The sequence below is a fragment of the Schistocerca gregaria genome, chromosome 1 (assembly GCF_023897955.1).
Source record: "Schistocerca gregaria isolate iqSchGreg1 chromosome 1, iqSchGreg1.2, whole genome shotgun sequence".
Classification (NCBI taxonomy): Eukaryota; Metazoa; Arthropoda; class Insecta; order Orthoptera; family Acrididae; genus Schistocerca; species Schistocerca gregaria.
Genome location: NC_064920.1, coordinates 843,467,332 through 843,484,397, shown reverse-complemented (window position 1 = coordinate 843,484,397; position 17,066 = coordinate 843,467,332). Strand labels below are relative to the sequence as shown.

General features: G+C 42.4%; 1 protein-coding gene across 2 annotated transcripts in view; it reads right to left on the bottom strand.

Annotated features, from left to right (window-relative positions):
- Positions 1-17,066, bottom strand: part of LOC126272445 (matrix metalloproteinase-2-like) — an 884,734-nt gene that overhangs the window by 17,168 nt on the left and 850,500 nt on the right. For both annotated transcript variants that reach the window (XM_049975331.1, XM_049975323.1), the window contains exon 6: positions 5,196-5,354. In XM_049975331.1, the coding sequence (XP_049831288.1) occupies positions 5,196-5,354 (159 nt within the window). The remainder of the gene's footprint in view (positions 1-5,195; positions 5,355-17,066) is intronic.

Here is a 17,066-nt window from a genome sequence, read left to right as displayed (position 1 = left end):
TGTAAACCCTCGTGCGAGTTGTTTCACAGAGATTAACAACGAAAGAGCGGTGTTGCCACTGTGGTAGGCAGTACCAACGACATACGAAGACAAGCAGTATCGGTTGTCAGTTAACACCTGGCGGTCACTTCCAGTCGCTGTAGCGGTTAGCTGCAGCGGAATAGTACCTTCAGTAACCAAAGTATGACTGTGAAAATTTCTTCCGTCAACACCTCTGGTCGAGCTCCAGAACACTGGAAATGGTCAGTGGCCTCTTCCATCGGGACGAATGTAAAGGGGCACTCACACGATGAGTACGTATTGGGCAGTATGATAAGTTGGGTTGTTGTTGTTGTTGTCTTCGGTCCAGAGACTGGTTTGATGCAGCTCTCCATGCTACTCTATCCTGTGCAAGCTTCTTCATCTCCCAGTACCTACTGAACCTACATCCTTCTGAATCTGTTTAGTGTATTCATCTCTTGTTCTCCCTCTACGATTTTTACCCTCCACGCTGCCCTCCAATACTAAATTGGTGATTCCTTGATGCCTCAGAATATGCCCTACCAACCGATCCCTTCTTCTAGTCAAGATGCGCCACAAATTTCTCTTCTCTCCAGTTCTATTCAATACCTCCTCATTACTTATGTGATCTACCCATCTAATCTTCAGCGTTCTTCTGTAGCACCACATTTCGAAAGCTTCTATTCTCTTTTTGTCTAAACTATTTATCGTCCACGTTTCACTTCCATACATGGCTACACTCCATACAAATACTTTCAGAAACGACTTCCTGACACTTATGTTAACAAATTTCTCTTCTTCAGAAACTCTTTCCTTGCCATTGCCAGTCTACATTTTATATCCTCTCTACTTCGACCATCATCAGTTATTTTGCTCCACAAATAGCAAAACACCTTTACTACTTTAAGTGTCTCATTTCCTAATCTAATTCCCTCAGCATCACCCGACTTAATTCGACTGCATTCCATTATCCTCGTTTTGGTTTTGTTGATGTTCATCTTGTATCCTTTCAAGCTTTCAAGACACTGTCCATTCCGTTCAACTGCTCTTCCAAGTCCTTTGCTTTCTCGGACAGAATTACAATGTCATCGGCGAACCTCAAAGTTTTTATATCTTCTCCATGGATTTTAATACCTACTCCGAATTTTTCTGTCGTTTTTCACTGCTTGCTCAATATACAGATTGAATAACATCGGGGATAGGATACAACCCTGTCTCACTCCCTTCCCAACCACTGCTTCCCTTTCATGCCCCTCGACTCTTGGCAAAGAAAGAAAAAATTTTTGTTTCGTAAGCAACTCACCTTACTTCTCGACGTTGTGTGTATAGTGTGTATTGTGTATTGAACCGGAGACCTAGAAACGACGGAGAGGCTTCGTCCCGCCGTAGCCCTCAGTGGTTCACAAACCCACAACAGACCACAGCAGTCCACCCGCCCCACACCGAACTCAGGGTCAATGTACGGTTCGGCCCCCAGTGGATCCTCCCCCTCCACCCCCCACCCCCTTCCCTGGAACGTCTCATACCAGACGAGTGTAACCCCAAATGCTTGTGTGGTAGGGTAATTATGGTGTAGGCGTACGTGGAGACAATGTCTGCGCAGCAATCGCCATCATAATGTAACTGAGGTGTTACAAGGGGAACCAGCCCGCATTCGCCGAGGTAGATGGAAAACCGCCTTTAAAACCATCTACAGGCTGCCTGGCACACCGGAACTTGACACTAATCAGCCTACCAGATTCGTCCTGGGGATAGGATCGCCTTCCCGCTCGGGAAGCAGCGCGTTAGACCGCTCGGTTATCCGGGCGGGCTACTTCTCGACATACTCTCCTTTAGTCCAGCTTTTTTATCCCGTCAGAAAGATAGATTCTGTCAAACTCTGCAAAATACTCGTTGAAAGCAACTATCACTTCCTCATTTCGTAAAAAGTTCTTCCGAGGAAGCCAAAGTTTCCAGTTCGGGAGCAGAAAGAAGTCGCTTGAGGATAAGTCTTGTGAACAGGGTGGATCAGAAACCAATTCGAATCCCAGTTCGTGCACTTTCGCCATTGTTAGTGCTGACACATGAGGGACCGTGCATTTCGCTGGTGAAAGAGCATTTCTTTTTCTTCATCAAACAAGTTTCAGACGATCCATCAACGAAGTATAACAGCGTCCAGTTAGGGTTCTGCCTTTTTCCAAGTAATCTGAGGGTTATGCATTGGGAATCCCAAAAAACAGTGGCCACCATCTTACCAGTTGACAAAATGGTCTTTGCATTCTTCGGCATGCCGGCCATGGTGGCCGAGTGGTTCTAGGCGTTACAGTCTGGAACCGCGCGCCTGCTACGGTCGCAGGTTCGAATCCTGCCTCGAGCATGGCTGTATGTGGTGTCCTTAGGTTAGTTAGGTTTAAGTAGTTCTAAGTTCTAGGGGACTGATGACCTCAGAAGTTAAGTCCCATAGTGCTCAGAGTCATTTGAGCCATTCTTCGGCGTACTTTCAACATTGTTTTGACTGCCGATTCGACTCTGGTGCGTAATGATGGATCCAGGTCTCATCAACTGTCACAAATCGGCGCAGAAAGTCTTACTGATTGCGATTGACTATCACCAGACATTGTACTGAAATTTTGCGGCAGGTGCACTTTTGGTCGTCTGTGAGCAATCCCGCTCCACCCACTTAGCACACACCTTCTTCATAGCCAATACTCCGTGCAGGATATTACCCACTCGCTCAGCTGAGATGCCTAAGGTCTCAGCAATATCAAGAATTTTTATTTGGCGGCCTTGCATTACCGTACCATGGATTTTGTCAATGGTTACCTTTGTGGTGACCTCAGTTTGATGACCGGAGCGCACTTAGCCTTTGGTGGTTGCCGACCACGCTTAAGTCCATTAATCCAAAAGTAAATGGTCTTCAATGATAGTGCAGAGTTCGCGTGAACTTCACCCAGCTCTGTTTTTATTTATGCGGCAGTCCCACTACACAAACGAAAATGTTTAATAACAGTTAAAAACTCGGTCTCCTCAATTTTCAATCGCGGTCGACACAATGAAGAATTCAGACGGTTCAAAAATGGTTCAAATGGCTCTGAGCACTATGCGACTTAACTGCGGAGGTCATCAGTCGCAGAACTTAGAACTAATTAAACCTAACTAACCTAAGGACATCACATACATCCATGCCCGAGACAGGATTCGAACCTGCGACCGTAGCGGTCGCTCGGTTCCAGACTGTAGCGCCTAGAACCGAACGGCCGCTCCAGCCGGCATTTAGACGATTGACAACAGGGAGCTGTACGCTGTATATCATTGAAATTCTTCTAGGATCCTTGGAATAATCAAGCTTACCGGCCAGTAAAGCGCAGCATAACTATTCTATTCTTTCATGGAAATTTACTAAATTTATCAAACCACCCTCGTAATATTAATATAAGCCTATTACATGAAAGGGCGAGGCCTAGAACGGCACAGTAGTATTGTGCAACATTTCCGCCTGGGACGAGTGAGTTAGAGCTCTGCCTTCATCACGAACGCATCGGCACTCGATGATGCAGAACTCCCTTGTATTGCGATTGCGATCGCTGCGTGCTGCAAAACGAAAAGCGAGAGGAAGAGGTGATGGGCGAAAAAAACATCTTGGAAGACATTCTACGCGCGGTAATACTAACATGCTAATAGAACTTACAGCTAAGTGTGACTACTATCTGTATTTTTTAAGGATGAGCGAGGGATCTTTCAACGAATTTATGAACTCCGCTTCATCTTAAGTAAGGTGAGGTGATGGGCGAAAAAAACATCTTGGAAGACATTCTACGCGCGGTAATACTAACATGCTAATAGAACTTACAGCTAAGTGTGACTACTATCTGTATTTTTTAAGGATGAGCGAGGGATCTTTCAACGAATTTATGAACTCCGCTACATCTTAAGTACACAGAAAAAATACTGTTCTTATACTAGTCACGTTTTACTTTTCACAGTGCTAGAAGCGATCTATAAACCTGAAAAGAGTAAGGCACATTGTTGTAGAACATCAGTAGGTAGTGCTTTTATGTGTTTCTCAATAAGTAATTAAAGTTTCTGAAACGAACAAATAAGCAGTTGCAGTACTATTTTCCTGCACTTAAATCCGGAGTGTCCAACAAGTTATCTTGCCTGGAAGAAGACGAGCAATATATTTATCTTTCCAATATCGGTCGTGTGATTTATACTACTTGGGCCGCACTGATACTTGCTTTGGACCGTATGCGGCCCACAGGCCACGGGTTGAACACGCCTGACTTAAACACTTTTGTCGAATGTTTCTACAGTTAATTACTAAGTAAGTATTAAACATGCAGTGAAACTACCCCCCTTGCTGGTTTCAGCAGATGATTTCCTTTATCTGTCTTTCCCGTTGTATTCATGTTCATATGGAATCACTGTATCAGTTATTTGCAAATGCGCTAATTACGAAGTCTCGCCCGCGACTGCCGTGTACTGCACATTACTCATACACGGTACAATATACTACGCAATACGTCGAGTGATCGTTAATATTTTTGACGCTGTGCAGTCTTTTTCAATATACAGGGTGGTCAGTAACAATCTGGAAAGCTTGTAAGGATGCTGCAGGAGAGACTGCGCTGGGAAATAGTTATTAAGAAAATAATTCCATACGTTGCGCCGTTTCCGAGTTTAGTCAGTCTTGACGTTAGCGTATCATGTCGTCGCGCGTGCCAATACAAGCAGCCTGCCAGCGACAGCGTCGTCAAACGTGTCCTTTGGTTGCACAAATCGAACAAACGTAGGTTTTTCTCGGTTAGCTTAAATTTATCACTTCCGAAAAAGGGCACATTTAAACTAGTAATGAGCATTTGAACAAAGTGGTAACTCACAGGCCCTTAGATGTCAGAGCATTTTAGCGGGTACAGGCGTTTGAAATTGCGCGTGCGGCGAGCTGCAGTGCTAAATAACTCGGAAACGGCCCAACGCATCGAATTTTTCTCGTAACAATTATTTCTCAGTAAAATCTTCCCTGCAACACCCTTACAAGCTTTTCAGACCTTCCGACCAGCCTGTATTGCACAAACCGTCAATACCATTCGCAGACGAGCAATGTTATTGGGCAGTTTTCAGCTTTGCGCAATAAATATTGAGCGTGCGAAGGCGCCTTAAACAGCTTGAAAGTAAGACACGGAGGCACAAGGCGAAATAGGAGGCTGGTGGCTTACCGTAGAGCTGCTGGATGGCGACGCGGTCGTCGTCGGGCAGCTTGTAGTTGGGCGACAGCCCCTGGTACCAGGGGTACATCAGCGCGCCCTTCACCGACGAGTGCTGCAGCCCCAGCGAGTGGCCGAACTCGTGGGCAGCCACCGCGAACAGGCTCGTCCCTGCCAACACAAAGAGAAGCACTTCTTTCAACCCTCAGCCTTTGTAAAATGAGCCGTGGCTCAAGTGTAGGGTGTTTCAAAAAGGTTCATCCGCTTTCACAAGACGATCGGTACACGTGCGACAGCTTGCGCTACCACTATGTTCCAAAACGACAATCATTACAAGCGGTTTTTCCGGAGTTCTTAGCTCGGGTTCTGCTGGTGATGGAAAGGTAGAGTCAAGTGTTTTGGATAGCTCTTGGCCTAGAGACCATTTATATACCAAACAGAAAGATCGTCTTACTGTAATTATCCTACCGTGCAGAGCCAAAATTTGAGTATTTCACACTTCCTCCAGCTTCCACAGATGATGCAAATCGGTTGGTTCTTTTTTTGTATTAGATGTGGTCTATGGTACGCCTTTAGGGGTTGAGGAGGCACCATTTAACTCAGGAGCGGTTCTTGAGAACACCCGAAAAAGCGTTTTTCGCTGTTTTTCACCGTCAGCAGCGGATATCTAAATAACACTGTTCGACATGGGTTCTATTTCTGATATTAAAATATGTGCTTGTAGACCATTATACCGCGGCAAATTCAAATATGTAAACAAAATATCGTTGTCAGGGATACTTTTTATGTAATATGTATATATATATGTATATTCACAATTCATGGCAAACACAGAGACGTTATAGAGAAATACGGGTATGTTGCCTCATCCAGTAGTGATAAAACGTGATAATTTCTTATGCAGCAGCAGGTGGGAAGAATCAGACATCATTAGGTTATCCCCTGCCACACCTATGTCATTAAGACCACCTGAAACATCTCATTAACTCGAACGGCGACAGCCGGTCGCTGCCTCGGCAGTAAAGCTTCACGCCTTCTAGGGGTAGATGCATCGAGTTTACAACAGTGGTGTTAGCCGCAATTTGTGTCAGTCTTAACGAGTGGGTGTTTTGGCTGACAAGTAACTGTCATATTTCCGAGCACGGTTGAATTTTTTACTTCCTGTGTGTAAACTGATTGAGCCTGGTGCTGAAGGTAAAACGACTGCTTGTTTTTACACATCAGCGTTCCTCTAGTTCCCTACTATTAATTTAATACAGGTGTATTACCAGAGTGGTATTTTTAAATTTACAGAAATGCCACGTCGTCGTGGATGTCGATATAAGCCGGACAACTTCTACTACATCTATGGGAAGTTCACTTTTGCCAGAAATAGGAAGAAAATTTCTTCCGTCATAAAGAAAGCATACAAACATTACTTTGGAGTAGAGGTAGGAGACCAAGATAAAGAATGGGCACCACATTTATGTTGTTCTACATGTTACTGCAAACTAATTCAGTGGTGGAAAGGTAAAGAGAATGTGGTGTTGTTTGCTGTTCCCATGGTGTGGAGGGAGCCTAAGGACCATGTTACTGATTGTTATTTCTGTCTCACAAAAATTCAGGGTTTTACAAACAAAAAGTCGAAGAGGCATATTGTTTACCCAGATCTGCCTTCAGCGAGAATGCCAGTGCAGCATTCCAACAACCTTCCAGTACCTTCAAGAGCTTGAGGTCAAATTCTGAGTGACAGTGAAATAAGTAGTACTGAAGAAATCACAGATGATGATTCTTTATATCACTGCACAAGTGAGGCATCGCCACATTTGTTAACACAGGCAGATTTAAATGATTTAGTATGTCATATAGGACTAAGTAAACAAAAGCAGCAGCTGCTTGGTTCAAGATTACAATAGTGTAATCTACTGCACCAAAGTACTAAAATCAGTGTGCTCGGTCACAGAGAACATGCCTTTATTTCTTATTTTTCAACTGACGAAGTACTGACATTTTGCAATGACGTTGCTGGCCTGATGAAAGTGCTGAACTTCACTCACAGGAGTGGAGACTTTTCATAGATGCATCGAAAACAAGTCTGAAGGGTGCTTTGCTCCATAACGGAAATTAAAAAAAATACTCTCTGTTCCAGTAGCTTACGCTAGTTTGACAAAAGAGAATTACAAAATCGTACAAAGGATGCTAAATTCATTAAAATACAATGAACACAAATGGAAAATATGTGCAGATTTCAAGGTAATTGCTATGGTACTGGGAATGCAACAAGGCTACACAAAGTATGCCTGTTTTCTTTGCGAGTGTGATAGTCGAGACCGAAAAGAATGAAGAAAAGAAAAGAATGAAGAAAAGAATAAAAATGGCGAAAAGAATGTACAACGTGAAAGACTGGTAGCTCTTGAATATATACTACTGCCAAAACTTCACATCAAACTTGGCCTGATGAAACAATTCGTGAAGGCCATGGATCCAACAGGCTGTGGGTTTGCTTATCTAACTACCAAATTCCCCAGTCTTTCAGCCGCAAAAATAAAGGAAGGTATTTTTGTGGGCCCAGAAATCAGGGGCTGCAGAAAGATGCAAATTTTGAAGCATGTTTAACTGATAAAGAAAAAACTGCATGGGACTGTTTCAAGATGATGTTGGAAAACTTCCTCGGAAGAAGAAGAGCTACTAACTACAAAGAAATGATGAAGGATATGATCAAAGCATATAAGGATTTGGGGTGCAATATGTCTTTGAAGGTACATATGATGGGCTCTCATCTGGACTACTTCACAGAGAGTTGTCGTGACGTATCGTATAAACGGTGGGGAAAGATTCCAAAAAGACATTTCTACCATATAAAGGCGCTATGAAGGGAAGTGGGTACCTTCTATGTTAGCAGATTATTGCTGGAATATCATTCGAGAGAAGAAAGATTCACAATACAAGAGAAAAAAAGTGATGTGGATTACAAGGCAGTGGCTCATTGTTTGTCAATTTTCTGTAATTTCCCATGTCAAATAAATGCTTCAAAGTGTATACACAAAGGTTATTGTGTTACATGTTAGATCCCACCCTCCATTAATGTGATGAACTTATAACATCATAAAGATGTGCATTTGTTTGTCGAATTTCACCTCACGTTTGCTGCACTACATCAGAAACTGAAAAGACAAATAAAATTGCGATTACTCATAAACTATCCCTGACAGAAAAAAACCAAAAACAGTTTTCAATTCAGCATTCAAAATACAACTAAGATCACAATATTTTTTATCAGAAATAGAAAAAAAGGTTTTTTTTGTAGAACAGTGTAATTAATCGCAACAAATTGCTCATATTTCAACCGTATATTCGCTAGCCATTTATCAAGAAATCTTATCCTTCCTTTTTGTTCAAATGTGTGTGAAATATTATGGGACTTAACTGCTAAGGTCATTAACCTAAATTATCCTAAGGACACACACACACACACACACACACACACACACACACACACACACACACACACATGCCCGAGGCAGGACTCGAACCTCTGCCGAGACCAGCTGCACATTCCATGCCTCCCTTTTTTTCAAAAATCTTTATCCGTTATTGATAAACACCCAACAAACATGGTTTTTGGGTATCAAAACTGAGCTGCGGATTCCAGGATGACTATGCACAGTAAGTGGGTGTTATGTTTGCGACATATTCCTAAGATTCTGATTTCTAACAAACCTTGAAAATTTTCTTAATGTACTTATCCGTTTCCAGGATACATAGCTTCGAAGTTGTGCACATAAAATACGGTATGAGGTGAAACCGTAATTTACAAAGTGACGTAGCACGGACAAATATTCTGTAAGGAAATGTTCTGTGATCGCCGTTTGTAGTATTGAAGCACAGACAAAACTGTTGTTCCCGTAAAATTCGGTCTGATCTGTAGTTTTGCATTATTTCAATTTCACTCAAGTAAACTATCAAAATTTTACTGACCCAGCTGCCTCATTCTAACTTCCTCAGCGACTTTAAAATTTTCCCAAAAATTTCGGCACGCGAACATATTCGCGAATTTTTGTGCTGTAAGAGGAGATAGAGGTAGAGGGAAATAGACGAAAAACTAATAAATACTGTTTGAAAGTAGACAGTGATTGTAGTATAGAAAGACAGAAGGAGATTATGACAGTAAGAGAGAGAGAGAGAGAGAGAGAGAGAGAGAGAGAGAGAGTGGGGGGGGGGGGGACAGTGGCAGGAGAACGTAGTTGACAGTGACGAAACAGTGCTAGGAAAAGAGTGTAGGAGGGAGTGCCAGCGGGAGACGAATAGAGATAAAGAGAAAGTGGAAATGGGTGAGAGCCATTAATAATGAGACACACAGTCTATGACAGTGACAACAAGAAATAGAGAGAGAGTGACAGTGAGAAGAGACAGCAGCAGTTGAAAGGAATGAATGAGATAGTAGAAGTAAGAGAGCTAGAGGGAGACAGAGATAATGAGAAGAGACATTAGTGATAGTAGTAGAACAGAACGAAGCCTCAGCTGGCAGACAGGAGACACAACAAGATAATGACAATTAGTTGATATGAATGAGTGAGTGAGAATGGACAGGAGGATGTGGAAGGGTATGAGCGACCTACAGCGATGGACTATTGGACATGAGCTAATTACATTCAGGGAGTGACAGGTGAGATGCATGTTAGAAAGAGCGTTAATATCTTCGCATGCCAAAGTTTTTGGGAAAATTTTTAAAGGTGCTGAAGGAGGCAGAATGATACAGCTGGTTCAGTCAGGAGCATATTCGTCTCTTTAGTGCTCTTTTTCGCTGGCTTTTCTGTATAAGAGAGTGACTTGCAGTGAATTTCAACTTACACATCCACACTAAAAGTTTACCTCGGCGCTAGATGTAAGTTGTCATTTCATGTGGTTACCGCGCACTTGTTCATTATTCAGTGGCCGCCGTCGAGTGGAAATAGTGTTTTCTGTTCTCCGTTTCCACAGATGCAGTCCAATTACAACTTTTCGTCCAGAAAATGCCCTTTGCACCTTGTACGTCTCATAGTATTTGACGATGGTAGTAGCAGTTTCAAGACACTGGTTGTTTCCGTAAGGAGAAATCCCCAGGCCGCCCCCGTGTGATCCTTCAAGACGTAGAGTGCATTCAACAGAGCTTTGCATGGAGTCCACCGGAGGCTACTCTTCGTGTTTTGTGCGATTTTTGAGCTCGAAAAAACAGAGCAGTAGTTTTTTATTTTTTATTTTTATTTTTATTTATTTATTTTTTTGCTCAAGAGACTCTTTTCAGCACAGACTCCCGACACTCCATATTGGCTATCAGTTGAAGCCCTATGTATATACCGTTTCCAAGTATTATAAAATTAAGGATCTCTCGAAAACCTGTCGTTAACGCTATGATTTGTTATAACAAGTGACGGGAAACGTCATATTGGTGGTTCAAGAATTATTGTAACTTGTCTTTTATGAAAGTATCCCGTTTCAAGACAATGGCACACTGAGGATCCATAAGAAATGCAACGTTCTTGATACAATTTCTTACAATTAAATATCAGTCAATAATACATCTACGAGTAAATGTTTCTGTAGACGTTAAGGTCTAAGGTATGGTCATTCAACAGTCATGGTTGGTATAGCGTGATGATTTTCATCGCAGAATGGTACGATAACGGTTTGTATATGGCTTAGCCGTGCCGCACTAAACCCAAATATTTTCATTACTAGCCTTCGCGTTTTTAATACATTCTGATACTTTCTAACCAGTTAACTAAAAGTGTATTCTACAATATTCGATGTCTTTCTGAGGAGTGAGTTTGTTCGATTTGCTTAACCTACAAAACAGCTTGCGCTACTTGCAGTAAGATATTTTGCATTTCTTGTTTTAAGTGTCTTATTTCAGATGTTTTAACGATTGTTCTTCTGAATAAGGAACAGTGACCAAGTAAGAATTTGTATTTTACTATTTGTAATGGAGCTTTTATAAGCTGATGCCATTATTGACTGTTCATGTGAAGCCACTCTTTCGTAGTATAGTAACTGAAATATTAATTTTTATTTAATTTGAGTTATTTGGATGAGTTATGTCAATTTTTGTTTGAAATTTATAAGTTTATTAATATGATAAAATAATTTAGATTTTTCAAGGAAGCTAAAGGCTTCAGAATAACAAGAACGTGATACATTGTTCATTGTTTTGTTTTTAGTAATGTAAGTATGTTTTAGACCGTAGCGATATCTTCTGTTCTGGTAGCTCTCTCTTAGTTATAATATCCGTAACATTTATGCTAGTTGTTGAAAAGTGTTATCTGTGAAAGTTTCGTTTCATACGAGTTACGAATAAAAAAGAAACAAAAGTAATCTCTGGTTCAGCTTCGTTATTTATGAATTTTAATGTGTCCAATGATTGAAGTGTTACGATTTTACATCTGTGGCTGATTGGTTTAAAATTACTAGACTGCACTTACTATAATTTTGAAGTCAGTCTCAGTTCAACAGCAGTTAAACAATTTTTATGAAAAAGTCAACTTCCGAGCGCAGCACAGAGCAATTGGATAACTCATTTATTTTAAGAATCTCACCCACTACACTGCAGCAACCTCCCTTGCCTCATCGTGTAATCTGACATGAAACTTAATTACGACGAATATAAGGTGTCAAGACATTTATTTTAATTCTGAGTGCTTGAAATTAACTCCAGTTGAAAACAAATAGTGTTCGTTCATCGAATTAGACTAAGCTTGCTTAATAACAGGGCTTGTGAATAAACAATTTACGACGATGTCAAGATACGTTACGTCCGCTAGTTTTGTTTCAAGCGATTTTAATGACGATTGTGTCTCGTTCTCCCAGCTTTAAATAATAATAAACTGAACACGGCCCTAGAGATCGAAGACATTGTCACCCGCCAACTTTTCAAACTAAAATTTAGGATCCACGAAAGGCTACAAAATGGAGGAGGACGAGGAGCCACACATGGTACTACCCTGCTTGCTTTATAACACGTTCAAGGATATTGAAATTTTTATTTACGTCTACTACAGACAAAGCAACATGACTAGCTTATGAAGAAGGGTGCGAGTGAGCGTTTTCACAGAGCTAAGGTAGGAATTTTACGCCCGTCCATTTCGTAAACAGTGTGATGTGCGCGCCACCACTGAAGAGTATGATCGCGACCTATATTTTCTGTCATCTATAAAACTCCCTATAAAAACGTAACGAAATGTGCTTGGACAAAAAAATAACGATCGAGGACTCCCTCTATCGTATTAAAATGTTATTTTCAAGGTGAAGCAGTTAAGGAAACTCTCCACTCACTTCGATAACACTTCAGTCACCCAGAGGCGCAGACAGCCACGTGCCACACAACTGAAATATGATTCTTTAAAAGTTTGCTCATAATTATGGCGGATTTGTGATCTTCAAGCATGGAATAACTTTTTATAAGCACATTGTGCGATTCACATCTACATAGTAATCCTCGAATGAAACAGTTCAGCCAAGTTTGAACATAGAGGCGTTCGATACAGTTCCCCACAGTTGCTTAATGATCAAAGTAAGAGCATATGGACTATCAGACCAACTGTATGATTGGATTGAAGAGGTTCTAGATAACAGAACGCAGCGTGTCATTCTCGATGGAGAGAAGTCTTCCGAAGTGAGAGTGATTTCAGGTGTGAAAAGGGGAGTGTCGTAGGACCGTTGCTATTCAAAAAATATATAAATGACCTTGTGGATAACATCGGAAGTTCACCGAGACTTTTTTCGGGTGATGCTGTAATATATCGAGAGATTGTAACAATGGAAAATTGTACTGAAATGCAGGAGGATCTGCAACGAATTGACGCATGGTGCAGGGAATGACAACTGAATCTCAATGTAGACAAGTGTAATGTGCTGCGAATACACAGAAAGAAAGATCCTTTATCATTTAGCTACAAATATAGCAGGTCAGCAACTGGAAACAGTTAATTCTATAAATTATCTGGGAGTAGGCATTAGGAGTGATTTAAAATGGAATGATCATATAAAGTTGTTCGTCGGTAAAGCAGATGCCAGACTGAGATTCATTGGAAGAATCCTAAGGAAATGCTATCCGAAAACAAAGGAAGTGGGTTACAGTATACTTGTTCGTCCACTGCATGAATATTGCTCACCAGTGTGGGATCCGTACCAGAGAGGGTTGGTGGAAGAGATAGAGAAGGTCCAACGGAGAGCAGCGCGCTTCGTTACAGGATCATTTAGTAATCGTGAAAGCGTTACTTAGATGATAGATAAACTCCAGTGGAAGACTCTGCAGGAGAGACGCTCAGTAGCTCGATACGGGCTTTTGTTGAAGTTTCGAGAACATACCTTCACCGAGGAGCCAAGCAGTATATTGCTCCCTCCTACGTATATCTCGTGAAGAGACCATGAGGATAAAATCAGAGAGATTAGAGCCCACACAGAGGTATACCGACAATCTTTCTTTTGCACGAACCGATAGAGGTATTCAAAGTAACCTCCGCCACGCACCGTCAGGTGGCTTGCGGATTATGGATGTAGATGTAGAACTCTGAAGTGTGTGTTCACTGGTCTCTGTGAGTAACTGTTAATCTCCGATAATTTTCGTGTTCTATAGCAAATTTTGCTACCACTTAATGTCTGGGTTTCTGCTCGCTTCTTTACGAAAACACCGCTGCCTTACTCTACTGAGGTGAGAGAATGCCCCTCATGAAGCGCCAGACAAATGCCGGTCTGACGCTCAAGACGAATTATTCAGAAAGGGGAAAGGTAACGGTTTCAATCACCCTTCTAACATTAGAAATCGACCGGAGACACGCCGATCGATCTACATAGGCCGTTGCTCGCTGGTATTTAGCAAAGCAACTGCAGACGTAACTAGAACAGGTGGTAAGCGAACGTTACTCGACTTCGTTGAATAATAGTTCACAGAAAAGTATTTAAGCATTGCTATAAGAATTCGTGTATCGCACCCACACGTTTGACTTTATACGATTCAGTAAAGCACTAGTTGCCATGCTTGACGCTATTTAAGGACTTTGCACCTTTCTTCAGCGTAAAATAAACTAGCAGATTAACAGCAATTGAGAAGAACGAACTTTAGAGAATAACGTTTATCAGTTTACTCCACTTGTGGATCATGATATATACGTTTACTTAGCGAACGTTTTGCATGTTGTGTCTAATTCTATTATTAAACTGATGATAAGATTCAGAAGTTCTTCGGGGCGACAATTGTGGAAAACGTACCTACAGTTTTCAAACCGCATCACCCTCTATAAAAACTCGTGCTTTTAGGAATGTCACCGTCTTCGTCACGTAATATCCGACTTGAGTACTGAGAGAAGTACATTTTACGAGAGCTAGAGATTTTATATTGACACAGCTTAATAAGTAAGAACTACATAGGCCTGCATGTTTTGAGAATATGGCTTTCGTCTTCATTTGGAGTTTGTTAGCCCGCATCTCGTGGTCGTGTGGTAGAGTTCTCGCTTCCCACGCCCGGGTTCCCGGGTTCGATTCCCGGCGGGGTCAGGGATTTTCTTTGCCTCGTGATGGCTGGGTGTTGTGTGATGTCCTTAGGTTCGTTAGGTTTCAGTAGTTCTAAGTTCTAGGGGACTGATGACCATAGATGTTGAGTCCCACAGTGCTCAGAGCCAGCCAGTGGACTTTGTAAAGCATTACTGTGACAGTCTACGCGTACTAAACAGTCCTATGGCGACTCACACAGCTGTTGAGACAAGATATCCGTACGGTGCGAAAAGTGGCAATTGACTTTCAATAAAAAAAAGTATGAGGTCACCTACATGAATACTTAAAAGGAATCCGTCAAATTTCGGTTACACGATAAATTACACGAATCTCAAGGCTGTCCGTTCATCTAATTAGAATTACGAACAACTTAGACTGGAATTTTAACGAAGTATTGTGGCGAAGGCAACCCAGAACCGCGTTTAATCGGCAGAATACTTAGGAAATGAAACAGGTCTACTAAAGAGATTGCCTACACTACGCTTGTCCGTCCTCTCCTGGAGTACTGCAGCGTGATACGGGATATTTACCAGTAAGATTGACGGAGGACATCGAGAAAATTCAAAGAATAGCAACATCGTGTTTTATTATCTGGAAGTGAGGAGATAGTGTCAGGGATATGATACACAAGTTGGGGCGGCAGTCACTGAATCGAAGATGTTTTTCGTTGCGGCGATACTTTTTCCATTTCTCCTGCGATTACGAAAATATTCTGTTAACGCCAGGCTACATACGAATAAGAGAATAAGAGAAATCAGAGCTCGCACGGAAAGATTTAAGTGTTTCTTTTTCCTGCGCACTGTTCGAGAGTGGATTGGCAGAGAAATACCCGGAAGGTGGTTCGAGGAACCCTCTGCCCGGCAGTTAAGTATGAATTGCACAGTAGTTATGTAGATGTAGACGTTCTTTTACTCCTCTCTCCAACCCTTCTTTCATTAATTCAGATTGCTACTGGTCCTTGTCGCAGAACAATGATAAAGATTTGGTCAACCGAGGGTCTTGTAAGCGAACTCCTTCGTAGGTGAATCACATTTCTTCATGATTATTCAGTCTGACGTCTCCTATCCACAAAGTTCACGTTCACTCTAGTGTCATTCTCTGCCTAATCGCTGATCGTACCCTGGAACGATCTAATTTTTTTCTTGCCTAGCGCCCTTGTTCACACATTATGTCACGCACTTGTTTGCGTTAAAGGTTCTGCTGCCAGTCTCTGCACCAGGCGCTCATCATTTGCACGTCCCCTTATATTTCGCAAGCATTTTCTGATGTGTCACACTATACCCAACTGGGTCGTCTGTGAACTGGTTGAGAGAATCATTTGCTTTATTTGCCAGGTTATTCATTTGTATGGTGAACAGTAATAGCGGTATTGCTGAGGTATCGTGCACTGTTCTTTCGCTTCTAATGATGATTCTCCAACTAGTACGACCTACTGGGTTCTCGATATATTTTGTGAAGTGGTGCGCCACTGATCGCACTGAAGAAAAAATCGTATTTCAGAACCGACAAGAGATGTCGATACAATAATTATTAATTACCGGTTTCGATCATCACACCATCTTCGGGCATCAGAGAATTACACTCCTGGAAATTGAAATAAGAACACCGTGAATTCATTGTCCCAGGAAGGGGAAACTTTATTGACACATTCCTGGGGTCAGATACATCACATGATCACACTGACAGAACCACAGGCACATAGACACAGGCAACAGAGCATGCACAATGTCGGCACTAGTACAGTGTATATCCACCTTTCGCAGCAATGCAGGCTGCTATTCTCCCATGGAGACGATCGTAGAGATGCTGGATGTAGTCCTGTGGAACGGCTTGCCATGCCATTTCCACCTGGCGCCTCAGTTGGACCAGCGTTCGTGCTGGACGTGCAGACCGCGTGAGACGACGCTTCATCCAAACATGCTCAATGGGGGACAGATCCGGAGATCTTGCTGGCCAGGGTAGTTGACTTACACCTTCTAGAGCATGTTGGGTGGCACGGGATACATGCGGACGTGCATTGTCCTGTTGGAACAGCAAGTTCCCTTGCCGGTCTAGGAATGGTAGAACGATGGGTTCGATGACGGTTTGGATGTACCGTGCACTATTCAGTGTCCCCTCGACGATCACCAGACGTGTACGGCCAGTGTAGGAGATCGCTCCCCACACCATGATGCCGGGTGTTGGCCCTTTGTGCCTCGGTCGTATGCAGTCCTGATTGTGGCGTTCACCTGCACGGTGCCAAACACGCATACGACCATCATTGGCACCAAGGCAGAAGCGACTCTCATCGCTGAAGACGACACGTCTCCATTCGTCCCTCCATTCACGCCTGTCGCGACACCACTGGAGGCGGGCTGCACGATGTTGGGGCGTGAGCGG